General features: G+C 39.1%; 1 protein-coding gene across 1 annotated transcript; it reads right to left on the bottom strand.

Annotated features, from left to right (window-relative positions):
* Positions 1-12,327: 12,327 nt before the first annotated feature.
* LOC122011051 (uncharacterized protein At3g61260-like) lies at positions 12,328-14,188 on the bottom strand. Its single transcript, XM_042567493.1, has 3 exons — positions 14,125-14,188; positions 12,800-12,976; positions 12,328-12,602 (listed from the first exon to the last, which is right to left on the bottom strand). Exons 1-3 carry the CDS (start codon positions 14,186-14,188, stop codon positions 12,328-12,330), a joined length of 516 nt encoding a protein of 171 aa, XP_042423427.1.
* Between the last annotated feature and the right edge of the window lie 1,851 nt (positions 14,189-16,039).

The following is a 16,039-nucleotide window of genomic DNA, read 5'->3' as shown; positions in this document are numbered from 1 at the left end:
GCTTATGACTAAGATGGAAAAGAACAAATCATTGGAATAGTCATAGTGCAATTTGGTATTAGTTTATCTTGACTATAAAATTACACTAGTACACTCTTAGTGTATTGAGCAGGACCATTTGAGGTAGTTTATTTTTATACTGACTATATAAAAGAACAATAGCTCTATTATTATGCAAGTGTGTACTCTTAATCATGATATAATAACAAACACATATACTTAATACTTATTTCTTTAATTTATCAAAGGGTGCGATTTAGCTCGTTAAATCAATAGGCTCGATAAATTGGGAAATGATATTATTTATATGGTGTGTTGTTGATTATAGAATAAAACTGTGTCCTAGTAATCTAGGTTGATGATGTCCTCTTGAGGAGCTCATAAGGATTGTCATGTAAACCCTACAAGTGGACTTAGTTCGACATGACGATAAGGTTGAGTGGTACTACTCTTGGAGCTAGATATTAATTAAGTGAGTTGTCAGTAACTCATTTAATTAGTGGACATTCAATATCTTAAACACAGGGAGATCAACACACTCATGATAAAAAGGAGCCCATATAGTAATATGAGATTGATGCGGTAGTTCAATAATAACTCTTTAGTGGTATGAGTTATTATTGATGAACTCGAGTTGGGTGTTCGGGGCGAACACGGGAAGCTCAAGTTCATCAGGAGACCAAAACCAATTCCTCCTCTTGGTCCCTGTCGTAGCCTCTTATTTATAAAGTCTTATACCCACCCAAACCCACCTTTTTACCCATCCTTAGGTGGCCGACCAAGCCAAGCTTGGAGCCCAAGCAAGGGTTAGCCAAACCAAGCCTTGGATGGGATTAAGATGTGGCTGGCCTAGCTTGGAACCCAAGCTTAGGTGGCCGGCCACAATAAAAATAAAATAAAAAAATTTTATTTTAAAATCTTTCCTAATGTGGAAGACATGATTTTAAAATAGAGTTTTAAAATTAAATTTTACCTTTTATAGTTTCTACAAAGGATTAAGAGAAAGGTTTAATATCTTTCCTTATTTGTAGATTGAAAGGAAGATTTTAATTTTGGAGAAAATTTTTCTTATTGTAATCATCCACATGTTTTAATAGAGAGATTTTAATTTATAAAAGTTTCTTTTTATAACCAACCATGAAGGGAATTTTTTAAAAGAGAAATTTTTATTTTAAAAATTTCCGGAAACAAATTAGGAAGTTTTAATTTTGTGTTTAAAACTTTCCTTGTTTGGACGATTTGATATGGCTGGCCATTGAAAGGTTTATAAGAAAGTTTTTTATTAAATTTTCCTTCTTAGACATTGGCAAGGAAAATAAGAAAATTTTAATTATAAAACTTTCCTTATTTGCCAAGACCAAAGAATATAAAAGAGAGGGTAGAGGTGCCTCACCTTAGAACAACACATCTATTATTCCTCTCCTCTCTTCCTTGGTGGTGGCCGACCCTCATCTTCTTCCTCTTCTCCTTTTCTTCTTCTTTGGTGGCCGGATTTTGCTTGGAGAAGAAGTAGAGAAAGGAGGCTTTGTTTCTTAGCATCTCTTGGAGCTTGGTTGGTGGCTGAAGTTCTTCATCTCAAGGAGATTGTTGGTGGCCAAAACTTACAAGGAGAAGAAGGAGGCTTGGGTGGATTCTCGTCTCAGTAGATCGTCGCTCACACGACGCCCGAGATAAGAAGAGGAATATGATAGAAGATCGTGAGGTCTATAAGCTACAAAAGGTATAATTAGTTATTAGTTTCTGCATCATACCTAGTTTATTCTTTTGTTTAGATCTTGAAATACCAAACACAAGAGGCTAATGATTCTAGGTTTCGAATTTATGATTCAACTTTGCGTTTCTTTTGGTTTTTCGATCTTGTGATTCGATTGGTTTTAGTGGTTAAACCTAGGGTTACTATAAGGAGATTAAATATTGAATTTCGTTGAAAGACTTTGTCTAGGAAGTGGTGGATGATCCCATACCCAAGAAGGCCTAGTGCCTCGCCATGTTTAACCTGGAAGCTGATCTCTAAAATAAATATTTAATCAAATTTGTAACATAGGTGGATTTGGATTAATAATGCTAAGCATCGTTTGCGATCCAAGTCTAAACCTCTAAGAACCGATAAGTTGAATTTGGAATCAATAATGTTAAGTTCTGTTTGCGATTCTAAATTTAATTTCTAAAGAACACAATAGGTTATTAGGAATGGTTCAGAACTTGTACAAAATTTTTGTACAGGGGAATCGATACTTATTTGCTTTATCTTATGGATTAGGTTGCTTTATCTTGACTCCACTCATATTTTATCTGCACTTGATACTTATTTGCTTGATCTTTGAGATGATCTATTTATTATTTGTACAGTCTCATCTTTGGTTATTCTTACTCTATAGTGTACACATATGATGTATACTGTAGAAGTTATCATGCTGATTATGCATATGCTGGTGTGCACATGTGTTTAGGTATTGTTATATACTATATATGTTGTTGGTAGACACATGTTAGATCTTTTCATGCATATAGATATATATATGATTGATTGGTCATGTTTTTGGATATATGTATGTTGAATGTGCACACATGTCTAATATGTTTTATTAGAGGAGTATGTTGATCATACTCAGGTTGTATGTACATACATATATGGTGAGTATTATTAGATGTATTTTGTCAATTAAATCTATGTTGTGATATGTGTACATGTGTTTGGAGTATTATTGGAGGTATCTTGTTGATTATATCTATTGGAGGTAAGTTGTGATATGTGAGCGTCGGAGGGCCTAGCCAGGGATTCCCACCCCGGTCTTAGGTCACTAACGATAATGTTGGTTGGTCCCTTGTGCGCAGGAGGCCTTGGAAGCTCTGGATTTGGGTTTTCTTCGGTCAGATTTCTTTCTCGCCATTGGAGCTTTGCACTAGGAAGGTATTCTGTGATTCTACTTTTCCCAATCCGCTTTGGGTTTCTCGGATTGACATTCAGTCAGGTATTATTCTTCATCAAGGAAGTAGGTTTTTTCTCCCAGCTCTCCCTTTTGTCAAGCTTCTCATACAGGATCAAATTTGGCGCCGTTTGTGGGAAACTTCACCTGAATCTGAGACTACAAGATGGAAGAGGCTGGAAAATCAAATCTGCTTACCATTAGCCGAGAGGATCTAGACTTCCTCATCAACACTTATGTGCAGAAGGCTCTGCAACAACAACAGCAACAACAACAAGCTCATACTGGAGCCACTCTGCAGGTAGCTCATAATCCAACAATTTCAACTACTGAGCACCTAAAGGGAAAAGAGCCGGAAGAGGAAGAACATGTATATTTTCCTCCAGCCACGATTTCTCCGACAAGGCGTCTGTGAGCCTTTCTTCGTACTCCTATGGAGTAGGGAGGACGAAGGCCTGTATTTCAGGAATCTTCTGGTGAAGCACCAGATAGAGAAAAGCGTAAAGTTAAAATGATAACTAGTGATAGCTCGTCGGAAAAGTCATCTCTCTATTCTCTCAAAGCGTGCTGGATGATCCGCTCCCTAAGCGGTATCAAAATTTGTAGATCGACGAGTACACTGGGACTATAGATCCATAGGATCATCTATTGAAATTTGAGAATGTAGCATTATTACAATAATTCTCTGATGGGGTGAAATGTCGGATGTTCCTTACTACACTCGGGGGAGTCGGACAACGCTGGTTCAAGAGATTGCCAGAAAAATCTATCCGAAAATTTAAGGATTTCAAGAAGGTTTTTCTACACCATTTTTCTAGTAACAAAAGGTATCATAAGACTCCTTGGAGTTTATTTTCAATTAAACAAGCATCTAAAGAGTCCATCAGAGCCTACATCAAAAGATTCAATCAGGTAGCTATTGATGTACCCAATGCTACTACTGAAATCTTAGTAAGTGCTTTCTCTCAAGGTTTAAATGATAATGATTTCTTTAAAGATCTGGTGAGAAACCCTCCGGCCAATTTTGATTCCTTAATTGAATGTGCCACTGAATTTATTAATGTTGAAGAAGCTCAAGCTGCCCGCAGAAAGGAGGGCACTACTTCTTCTCCTACTCTGGTTAAGGAGAAAGCTCCTGTTCCTGTTCCTCCACCAAGGGGGCCGCGGGTAATTCATCCACCTCACCGTCATTCAGAATATCGTCCGCAAGTAGTGCAACATGTGGAAATACAGCCAGAGGCACCTAGAAGATGGTGCACTTATCACAAAACCAGTAGTCATCATACTGAAGACTGTTGTGTTTAAAGAAATAAAAGAGCAAACAGGGAGCGCTACTAAAGGCAAAACTATTATCGGCAGCAGTACCCTAGGCAGCAAAGTCCGCTCAAATTGGAATATCGCTCAGTTGAGCCTCGGCAGGATGCATTACCTACCCCGGCCGGTATAAGTCAGGTGTCAGAGAAGACTCCGTCTGAAGCCATGACAGCCCGACAAGAAGAAAACAGGAGTAATGCTGCCCGGGGCAATATCAGTATGATCGCGGGCGGTTCTACTGGAGATTCTAATAGGGCCAGAAAGCGCATGCACGGAGACTTGAGATTCATGCTGTGGGATGCAGCATGGAACGAGAAGTCGGTCCCGAGATAAGTTTTGGACCTAGAGATCTTGGGGGGGGGGTAGAAATACCCTATGATGATGCATTAATAATCAAGGCCGTGATAGCCAACTATACTATTTCTTGTACCTTTATATACACTGGTAGTTCTGTCAATATTATCTTTAAGAAGGCTTTTGATCAATTACAGATTGACCCGAGCGAAATTCAACAGATGGTAACTCCTCTATATGGATTCACGGGTAATGAAGTACAACCGCTGGATCAAATAAAGTTGGTCATATCTCTAGGGGAGGAGCCCCTAATAAGAACAAGAAGATCTTATTTTATGGTGGTGGGCACCCCGTCCTCTTATAATGTGATACTGGGTCGACCGACCCTAAACGAGTTTAGGGCGGTCGTTTCTACTTTCTGTTAAAAAATTAAATTTCCTGTTGATGACCAGGTCGGGGAAGTGCGAGGTGATCAGAAGACAGCCCGTAAATGTTATGTAGAGATCGTTCAGGCTGAAGCTAATGATGCCCGAAAAATTTAAAGAATGGAAGTCAATGTCATTCAAGAAAAGCCGCCTGCTCTGGTTTATGAAGAAAAGGAAGAAGTCCAAATTCAGTCTGGTGGACTTGAAGCTACTACTTACATCGTGGATGATCTGGATCCCACGCTGAAAGCCGAGCTGGTGCAGTGCTTAAAGAAGAATAATGATGTCTTTGCCTGGACGCCAAAAGAGGTCTTGGGCGTTTCTCCTGCAGTAATGGAGCATTCTTTGCATGTCTTTCCAGATGCCCGACCGGTCATGCAAAGGAAAAGAAATTTTAGTGCAGAGCAGAATCAAATCATCAAGGAAGAAGTAACTAAACTCATGGAAGCTGACTACATCAGGGAGGTGCAGTTTCCTAGCTAGCTAGCTAATGCGGTCTTAGTCTCTAAGCCAGGAAACAAATGGCGGGTATGTATTAATTTTTGGGATCTCAACAAAGCTTGCTCGAAAGATTATTATCCGTTACCCCAGATCGATCAACTAGTAGACTCTACTGCTGGGTGCGAATACACCTCTATGCTAGACGCTTATCAGCGCTATCATCAGGTCCCCCTAGCTAAGGAGGATCAAGAAAAGGTCAGTTTTATAACATCTGAAGGTACTTATTGTTATAATGTTATGCCTTTTGGACTAAAAAACGTAGGAGCAACTTATTAAAGGCTCATGAATAAGGTCTTCTAGAGGCAGATTGGAAGAAATATGGAAGTATATGTCGATGATATCTTAATTAAGTCTCTTCAAGCTATTGATCTGTGCAGGGATGTAGAGGAGACCTGCAAGACATTGAGGCAATATGAGCTCAAGCTAAACCCGAGCAAATGTTTATTTGGAGCAAAAGGGGGAAAGTTCCTGGGGTATATGGTGTCCGAGCGAGGAATAGAAGCCAACCCAAGCAAAGTCAAGGCACTTCAGAACATGGAGTCGCTGCGCAATATGAGGGAAGCTAAAAAACTTGCCGGCTGGATTACAACCTTGTCTAGGTTCATTTCCAGGTTGGCCGATCGTAGCTTCCATTTCTTTAAAATACTCCGGAAGGCAAACAAATTTCAATGGAACGAGGAATGTGATAAAGCCTTCCAGGAATTAAAAGTTTACTTGTCTACCCTTCCTGTATTAGCTAAGCCTATAGTAGGAGAGATCCTCTGGGTGTATTTATCAGCTAATGAAAACGCTGCGGGCTCTGTATTAGTTAGACAAGAAGGGAAAGAACAACAACCTGTATATTTTTCTATCTATTTATTAAAATGAGCAGAGTGTAGATATACTATACTAGAGAAGTTGGCTTATGCATTAGTGTTGACTGCTCGGAGGTTGCGCCCATATTTCTTAGCACATGAAATTGTTGTATTGACCAACAGTACGCTCGAATGAGTGCTACTCAACCCAGAGGCATCATGTCGGCTGATCAAATGGACAACTGAACTTAGTGAATATGACATACAGTATTAACCTCGCTCGACCATCAAGGCACAAGCTCTAGCAGATTTCATTATAGAAGTTCAAGGCCCCGAGGAAAAAAATATTTGGAAAGTTTATGTGGATGGCTCCTCAACCAGACAAGGTAGCGGAATTGGTGTCCTTCTTATATCTCCAAGGGAAGAAAGACTCCAACTTTCTATCAGGTTAAATTATAGAGCCACTAACAATGAAGCAGAATATGAAACATTGATAGCCGGATTGCAGGCCGCTCAGCATATAGGAGCAGCTCGGGTCCTCATCTATTCTGATTCTCAATTAGCAGCCCAACAATTATCAGGTAACTTCGAAATTAATAACGATAGGCTCAAGTTATATGCCGAGACATTTGATAAGTTAAAGTCTCAGTTTCAAGAAGTGAATATACAAAAAGTTCCTCGATCTGAAAATCATGTAGCAGATGAATTAGCTAAGTTGGCCTCAGCTACAACACCATGGAATTTGGATCGGCCAGTAGAACATACTCTGTTAATATCTTGTATTGAAAGACAAGCTGACGTAGAAATACAGGGCGACTGGAGGGCACAAATCATATTGTACTTACAGCAAGGTATTCTTCCCAGAGATGCAGAGCAGGCAAGGATATTTAAGAAGAGAGCTGCTCAGTATACTATGATAGGGGAGCAGTTATGTAAGAGAGCTTTCTCCAAACCTTTGCTAAAGTGTGTTGGCACAGAAGATATACAATTTATTTTACAGGAGGTTCATCAAGGCTCGTGTGGTAGTCATATAGGAGGGAGATCCTTAGCTCGCAGAATTTTATTAGCAGGATATTTCTGGCCTACTCTACACGAGGATGCTAAGAAATTGGTAAGAACTTGTATTTCTTGTCAGAAACATCAAAATATTCTGCATCATCCTACGCAATTATTAAGGACCTCTATAGTCTCCTGTCCCTTTGATCAGTGGGGCATAGATATAGTGGGCTCATTTCCTATGGCAGCTGCACAAAGAAGATTTTTATTAGTAGCAGTAGACTATTTCTCTAAATGAGTAGAAGCGGAACCACTTGCTCAGATTACTGAAGATGCAGTTATTAAATTCCTATGGAAAAATATCATATGCAGATTCGGTATCCCTCATAAATTAGTTTCTGATAATGGAAGACAATTTCAGGGAGACAAAATCCTAGACTGGTGCAAAAGTTATGGTATTATTCAAGCATTCACCTCCGTGGTGTATCCACAAAGTAATGGTCAAGCAGAACTAACCAATAGAGAAATCATAAGGGGCTTAAAAATCAAACTAGATCATGTTGGAGGTAGTTGGGTGGATGAATTACCCAGTGTTCTTTGGGCATATCGTACTACACCTCGAGAAGCAACAGGAATTACTCCTTTTCAATTAGTTTATGGAGGAGAAGCAATAATTCCCATCGAAGTGGGAGTAGAATCTGATAGAAAATAATTATATGATGAAGACAATGCTAGTCGACGACTCATGGAGCTAGACCTGATAGAAGAAATTAGAGATAAGGCTGCAGCTCGTCTCACCTCATATCGACAACGAATGAGGTAAAATTATAACAGAAGAGTTATCCCAAGATTTTTTCAAGTAGGAGATCTAGTATAGAAGCGTGTTAAACCCGTTGGGGATGTCAGCAAGTTAGCACCACAATGGGGAGGATCTTACAAATTGATAGAAAAACTAGCATCGGGTTCATATTATCTCCAGGATTCTGAAGGAAGAATTCTCGAGCATCCCTGGAGTGCAAATCATTTACAGCCTTATCGAACCTAACAAGATCGTATCCTTCAAGAATACATCTGAAGGAACAAATTAAAATTATTTAAAGCAAGTTCCCGGCGAACTAAGGACAATTTGACAATTATTGGCCGAACTTTTGCAATCTATTCAAGCGATCAACAATTGGGAACCTTAAGGAAGGACCTATCCAATTTCCTTAAGAAAAGCTCAGAAAACATTAAACCATTACAAGGTTAGTGCAAGCATTTTTGTTTTGCATACAAAGCATAGTCGATCGGGAAACCTCATGAAGTAACTCGGATGAGTCTTCATGGGAGGAACCGGAGACATTAAACTATCACAAAACATAGTCGATCGGGAAATCTCATGAAGTAACTCGGACGAGTCTTCATGGGAGGAACCGGAGACTTTAAACTATTACAAAAACATAGTCGATCGGGAAATCTCATGAAGTAACTCGAACGGGTCTTCATGAGAGGAACCAGAGACTTTAAACTATCACAAAGCATAGTCGATCAGGAAATCTCATGAAGTAACTCGGACGGGTCTTCATGGGAGGAACCAGAGACTTTAAACTATTACAAAAGCATAGTTGATTGGGAAATCTCATGAAGTAACTCGGACGGGTCTTCATGGGAGGAACCAAAGACTTTAAACTATTACAAAAACATAGTCGATCGGGAAATCTCATGAAGTAGCTCGGACGGGTCTTCATGGGAGGAACCAGAGACTTTAAACTATTACAAATGCATAGTCAATCGGGAAATCTCATGAAGTAGATCGGACGGGTCTTCATGGGAGGAACTGGAGACTTTAAACTATTACAAAAACATAGTCGATCGGGAAATCTCATGAAGTAGCTTGGGCGGGTCTTCATGGGAGGAACCGGAGACTTTAAACTATTACAAAAACATAGTCGATCGGGAAATCTCATGAAATAACTTGGATGGGTCTTCAGGGGAGGAACCAGAGACTTTAAACTATTACAAAAACATAGTTGATGGGGAAATCTCATGAAGTAACTTAGACGGGTCTTCATGAGAGGAACTAGAGACTTTAAACTATCACAAAGCAGAGTCGATCGGGAAATCTCATGAAGTAACTCGGACGGGTCTTCATGGGAGGAACCGGGGACTTTAAACTATCACAAAGCATAGTCGATCGGAAAATCTCATGAAGTAACTCGGACGGGTATTCATGGGAGGAACTGGAGACTTTAAACTATTACAAAAATATAGTCGATCGGGAAATCTCAGGAAGTAACTCAGACGGGTCTTCATGGGAGGAACCGGAGACTTTAAACTATCACAAATGCATAGTCGATCAGGAAATCTCATGAAGTAACTCGGATGTGTCTTCATGGGAGGAACCAGAGACTTTAAACTATTACAAAAACATAGTCGATCGGGAAATCTCATGAAGTAACTCGGACGGGTCTTCATGGGAGGAACAGAAGACTTTAAACTATCACAAATGCATAGTTGATCAGGAAATCTCATGAAGTAACTCGGACGGGTCTTCTTGGGAGGAACCAGAGACTTTAAACTATTACAAAAACATAGTCGATCGGGAAATCTCAGGAAGTAACTCGAACGGGTCTTCATGGGAGGAACCAGAGACTTTAAACTATCACAAATGCATAGTCGATCGGGAAATCTCATGAAGTAACTCGGACGGGTCTTCATGGGAAGAACATGAGACTTTAAACTATTACAAAAACATAGTTGATCGGGAAATCTCATGAAGTAACTCGGACGGGTCTTCATGGGAGGAACCAGAGACTTTAAACTATCACAAATGCATATTCGATAGGGAAATCTCATAAAGTAACTCGGGCGGGTCTTCACAGGAGGAACCGGGGACTTTAAACTATTACAAAAACATAGTCGATCGGGAAATCTTATGAAGTAACTCGGACGGGTCTTCATGGGAGGAACCGGAGACTTTAAACTATCACAAATGCATAGTCGATCGGGAAATCTCATGAAGTAACTCGGACGGGTCTTCATGGGAGGAATCGGAGACTTTAAACTATTACAAAAACATAGTTGATCAGGAAATCTCAGGAAGTAACTCGGACGGGTCTTTATGGGAGGAACCGGAGACTTTAAACTATCACAAATGCATAGTCGATTGGGAAATCTCATAAAGTAACTCGGACAGGTCTTCATGGGAGGAACCAGAGACTTTAAACTATTACAAAAACATAGTTGATCAGGAAATCTCATGAAGTAGCTCGGACAGGTCTTCATGAGAGGAACCGGAGACTCTAAACTATAACAAAGTATAGTCGATTGGGAAATCTCATTAAGTAACTCGGACGGGTCTTCAGGAGAGGAACCGGAAACTTTAAACTATCATAAAAGCATAATCGACCGGGATTATATTATCAAGGTGAATTCAAAGTTATGCAGATTTCTTCACAAAAATCATTTGTTATTACACGCTAAATCAATAACCAAAGTTCGAAGGGGATTATATATATATATATATATATATATATATATATATATATATATATATATATATATGTAATCTGTCAAAATTACATGCCCTATCTGGAGGCCCGATTACATGAAGTTCTTTATCTAAAATCACCCGGAATATTATATACTCAGCTAAAAGCTTAGAAATTCCATGAAATTCCTCATATAAAATCGTTCAGAATTACCTGCTCATCTGAAGTATGAATGATACTCTACACATACCTACCTGATTGAAATTCAGGGAGATTATGGGAAATTTTACTGCTTAAAATTATATAGTCGAGGAAGATATTATCAGCAAAGGAGTTCATTAAAACAAGATCTAATTCCGAGGAATAAGGAAGGAATTCTTGAACAAAGTAACACTTATGCTTAGTTCTCAGAAGCATTTCAAACTAGAGAGAAAACAGATAAGTACCAAACTTTCTCCTGATATTGCAACCACTTAATTACAGCTCTTTCAGTTAAAAGTCCTTTCATTGCAAGTCTTTTTATTGCAAGTCTTTTCATTATCAATCTTTTTAAATACATAGCCATGCTTACTCAAAATGACTTGTTAAATCTTCGGGTAACTCCTTGTTGAGTCTGTGGCGGTTTATGATATGATTTATATCAGGCCTAACGTGGAACCTTTTTGCTGATTATTTCTTCTTATATTTTAACACCTTATAAAATTCAAAATAAACAATGGATAGCATATTTAAACTCCTTGTAACATCATGAATCCACGGGAACTGAAATGAGTGTAATCTGAGGTCTCTAGGTCCATCAGTGGGTTTCGGTCAAAACCCACTGATGGACCTAGAGAGCTCCGATTACACCCATTTCAATTTCTATGGATTTCTGATATTGCAAGGAGTTCAAATATGCTATCCATTATTTATTTTTACTTTTAGAAGGTGTTAAATTATAAGAAGAAAGAATCAGCAAAAAGGCTCTACGTTAGTCCTGACATGAATTTTTTTTGCTGATTTTTTATTCTTATATTTTAACACCTTCTAAAAGTCAAAATAAACAATGTATAGCATATTTGAACTCCTTGCAACACCAAGAATCTACATAAACTGAAATGGATGCAATCGGAGCTCTCTAGGTATCAGTGGATTTTGACCGAAACCCACTGATGGAGTTAGAGAGCTCCGATTACACTCATTTTAGTTTCTATGGATTCTTGATATTGTAAGGAGTTCAAATATGCTATTAATTATTTATTTTGACTTTTATAAAATATTAAAATATAAGAAGAAAGAATTAGCAAAAAAACCTTCACGTTAGGCCTGATATAAATCATACCAGGGCTATGTTATACCTGATATGATTTTTTTTGTAGTGCATTCTTATGTTTAGCTTGCAGTAATTATACAAGTGAAAGAATGTACTACTGACCCAAACATAAAACTCATAATGAATTACAGAGACAAAATATAGCATTTATGAAGAATTACAAAGACAAGAAGAATTGGACTTGTAAATTAAATATCTCTTATTTTCTTACAATGATACAAGATGAAGTCCTAAGTAACACACCATAAGCTAGAAAGCATGCATGAGATAACATCTTGTTACTATCTCCATTTCTCATGAATTGAGGCAGCTACAACCTTGCTTTGGCATCTGCCCTATGGTGTGATATTTGGCCGCACTTTCTTCTGACTTCAATAGCTCTTCACGGCACATAGCCTCAGTCCTTGCTCTCTTCTCTTTGGCTGCTTTTTGAACTATAGTAATTTTATTTTTCATTTTCTCAGCATATTTTGCTTCTTGTTCTCTAATTTTTGTTGTCCACACAGTGTTAGAGCAATCATAGACACATCCATTATGAAATGAAGAGTTCCTAAAATAGTTGAATATTCCTAATAGAGTGAGACAAAATATAGTATTTATGAAGAATTACAAAGACAAGAAGAATTGGACTTGTAAATTAAATATCTCTTATTTTCTTACAATGATACAAGCTGAAGTCCTAAGTAACATACCATAAGCTAGAAAGCATGCATGAGATAACATCTTGTTACTATCTCCATTTCTCATGAATTGAGGCAACTACAACCTTGCTTTGGCATCTGCCCTGTGGCGTGATATTTGGCTGCACTTTCTTCTGACTTCAATAGCTCTTCACGGCACATAGCCTCAGTCATTGCTCTCTTCTCTTTGGCTGCTTTGTGAACCATAGTAATTTTATTTTTCATTTTCTCAGCATATTTTGCTTCTTGTTCTCTAATTTTTGCTGTTCACACAGTGTTAGAGCAATCATAGACACATCCATTATGAAATGAAGAGTTCCTAAAACAGTTGAGTATTCCTAATAGAGTGAGACCCACATTAGGCATGCTATGGAATCATATCAGGCCCAATATGGGTCTGATATGATTCATATCAGGCCTAACGTGGAACCTTTTTGCTGTTTTTTTTTTCTTATATTTTAACACCTTCTAAAATTCAAAATAAGTAATGGATAACATATTTGAACTCCTTACGACATCAGGAATCCACAGGAACTGAAATGGGTATAATCTGAGGTCTCTAGGTCCATCAGTGGGTTTCGGTCAAAACCCACTGATGGACCTAGAGAGCTTCGATTACACCCATTTCAGTTTCTGTGGATTCCTGATGTTGCAAGGAATTCAAATATGCTATCCATTATTTATTTTGACTTTTAAAAGGTATTAAAATATAAGAAGAAAGAATTAGCAAAAAGGCTCCACGTTAGGCCTGATATGAAATTTTTTTGTTGATTATTTCTTCTTATATTTTAACACATTCTAAAAGTCAAAATAAACAATGGATAGCATATTTGAACTCCTTGCAACACCAGGAATCTATAGAAACTAAAATGAGTGCAATCGGAGCTATCTAGGTCCATCAGTGGGTTTTGACCGAAATCTATTGATGGACCTAGAGAGCTTTGATTGCACTTATTTCAATTCCTGTGGATTTCTGAGATTACAAGGAGTTCAAATTTGCTATTCATAGTTTATTTTAGTTTCTCTAAATATATTAAAATGTTATCAAAAAATTAACTAAATATTAAATGTCGTTGATGAAAGATGAGATAGGAAAGAGAAGAGGGAGAAAAGAAAAACAATAAAAAAAAAATTTGATTTGTCATAAGGATAAAAAGAAAAGTGCATTTGAAAAAATGTCTTTTGATAAATATCAAAATAACATACGCCTTTTGGTCAATTAAGATGTCTAAATGCTTGATTTGATAAATTGCCGTTTTTCTCGTGACAGTACACGCGAGTTAATGACCCTGCCGTGAAAAAGAATGGAAGGGTCATGTGGGTCGTATGAAGTAATGTGAAGGGCAAGCATTTTGACTTTAGAGTTGGGTGGTCGTTGAGTAGACCATGTTAATTAAAGGGCAAATTTTGCGCATTTCAGTTCCAGTTATTCTCAAATCTTGGTAGATCTCGAACAGCATCTTTTTCCACCCCATCTCTGTGTCATCCTTGTTAAACCAGTCTACCACAAGCTTAGTTATGTTTGCAGCTGGCTCCTCGGATGCTTCAGTTTTATGTGAACTATAGTGAGGGGAATAAAAATGTTGCTTAGGTATGGCCGAACACATGAGAATTTGTCGTCTCGAGTTTGGCCAGCATTCCTTTGAAGCTACTGTACGTCTCTGACAGGGACTCGGAGCCCCACAAAGCATATGCATTCATCCAGCAGCTGATACATCTTCTTCCTTATCCTATCTCTAACCTGGAAAGGGCAAAACTGAAAATTTTCTCTTTTTTTTTGTTTGTTTTTGCAAAGTAAAATCTAAGTGGTCCAAATCAATGGAACCGAAAACAAAATGTTGATTTAGAAATTAGATTTGGTCATATAGGTATATATTAATTCATTCACAATGGAAGGGCACCATCAATCCACCACCTTCCTTTATGCAATTTAGTCAGGTTTCAGAAAAACCGCCATCTTTCTTTTTGCTGCTTTTATGCTGGAATTATTTTATCATTCACATGTTGATACTAAATATCTCATATAAAATGAATAATCCAATCTTATATAAATTTGCTATTGACCACTAAATTAAATCGAAAAATATTCCATCAATCTGGCATTCTTAAGTCAACTATCCATTAAAAAAAATTCATCCGTTAATTTATCGAAATTAAGACTAAATCTTTATATGTTTGGAAAATGAAAAGGTCCGAGGTCATTTTATCATCCATTATATATATATATATATATATATATATATATATATATATATGATCCGGTGGTAAGAAAGAGGGGCTCACACGAGTAGGGGTCAACGACACATGGAGGTCAAAGTCAAGATGGTCAACCTAAGAGTCTGGCCGAGCGGAGAGACTCGCCTGGCCGATCGGCTGGAATAGCGCCCAGGCCGACGCGACGACAACTCGACCTCAGGTCGGGTTTCCGACACTCACGAGTGCTCGTATAAAAAAGCTGATCCGTCGGGCAGCCTGTCTGCTCGGCTGAGCAGCAGATCGACTAAGGTTGCAAGCCCGTCCGAGTATGTGACCGAGTGGCCTTCTCACTCGGTCCGGTACGCTTACACTCCTGGACGCCAGGATGGCTGAGCGGTCCTCCCGCTCGGCCTAGTAACCAACAAAAGACTCAGAAGAGAACAAAGGGGGCAACTGGTGATATCCTTCTCGAGACATGTGTCGCCGGCAGACAGCATGGTCGGCGGCCGGACCGGACAGAGAATCGTACGGTGGAAGTTTCCACTGTCATGTTAGAGATATGCTCGGACGATTGCGGTATGGCGTCAGACACACTTTTCTGACACGTCCATTCTGAGGTATGCTTTGAGGAGTGTGCATGCCTCGAGAAGCGTGCGCGCGGCTCCTAGGGATCCTATATAAGGACCCTCAGATTTCGACGGAGGTATGCATTCATCTTTACCGTAGCTACAATCCTCATCTTGTTACTCTGCTACTCCTTGTCGTCGTTGCCTGATTTGAGCGTCGGAGGGTCGTCGCCGGGAACCCCTTCCCGGCTCGGCTTTGTTGCAGGTTCGCTGGAGGTCCACGTCATCCGAAGACAGCAGTCGCGTCATCCGAAGATAACAGAGAGCGCCACGTCCCCAGTGTCCATTGACTAAACTCTCGGACAGGATCAAATTGGCGCCGTCTGTGGGAACATACCTGAATCCGGGCCAAGAAGATGGAGGAAGCTGGACGCCAACACACCGTGACGCTCTCCCCCGAAGAACTCAATGCGCTCATCCAAGCGCGAGCAGCGAAGATAGTGGAGCAACAGCAGAAGGCTCGAGCCGAGCGGCTGGCACAGCAGGCCGCCTCAGCATCAGGTG

Source organism: Zingiber officinale, chromosome 8A, assembly GCF_018446385.1.
Source record: "Zingiber officinale cultivar Zhangliang chromosome 8A, Zo_v1.1, whole genome shotgun sequence".
NCBI classification, from domain to species: Eukaryota; Viridiplantae; Streptophyta; class Magnoliopsida; order Zingiberales; family Zingiberaceae; genus Zingiber; species Zingiber officinale.
Note: the sequence above shows the minus strand (reverse complement) of the source record. Positions and strands in the feature narration are given on the sequence as shown.

Coding starts and splice junctions, on each gene's coding strand:
- LOC122011051 (XM_042567493.1), bottom strand. CDS start 14,188: ATGGGGTGGAAAAAGATGCTGTTCGAGATCTACCAAGATTTGAGAATA. Junction 12,977..14,124: donor AATAACTGGAACTGAAATGC/GCAAAATTTGCC, acceptor CTGTGTGAACAG/CAAAAATTAGAGAACAAGAA. Junction 12,603..12,799: donor AGGGCAGATGCCAAAGCAAG/GTTGTAGTTGCC, acceptor TCACTCTATTAG/GAATATTCAACTATTTTAGG.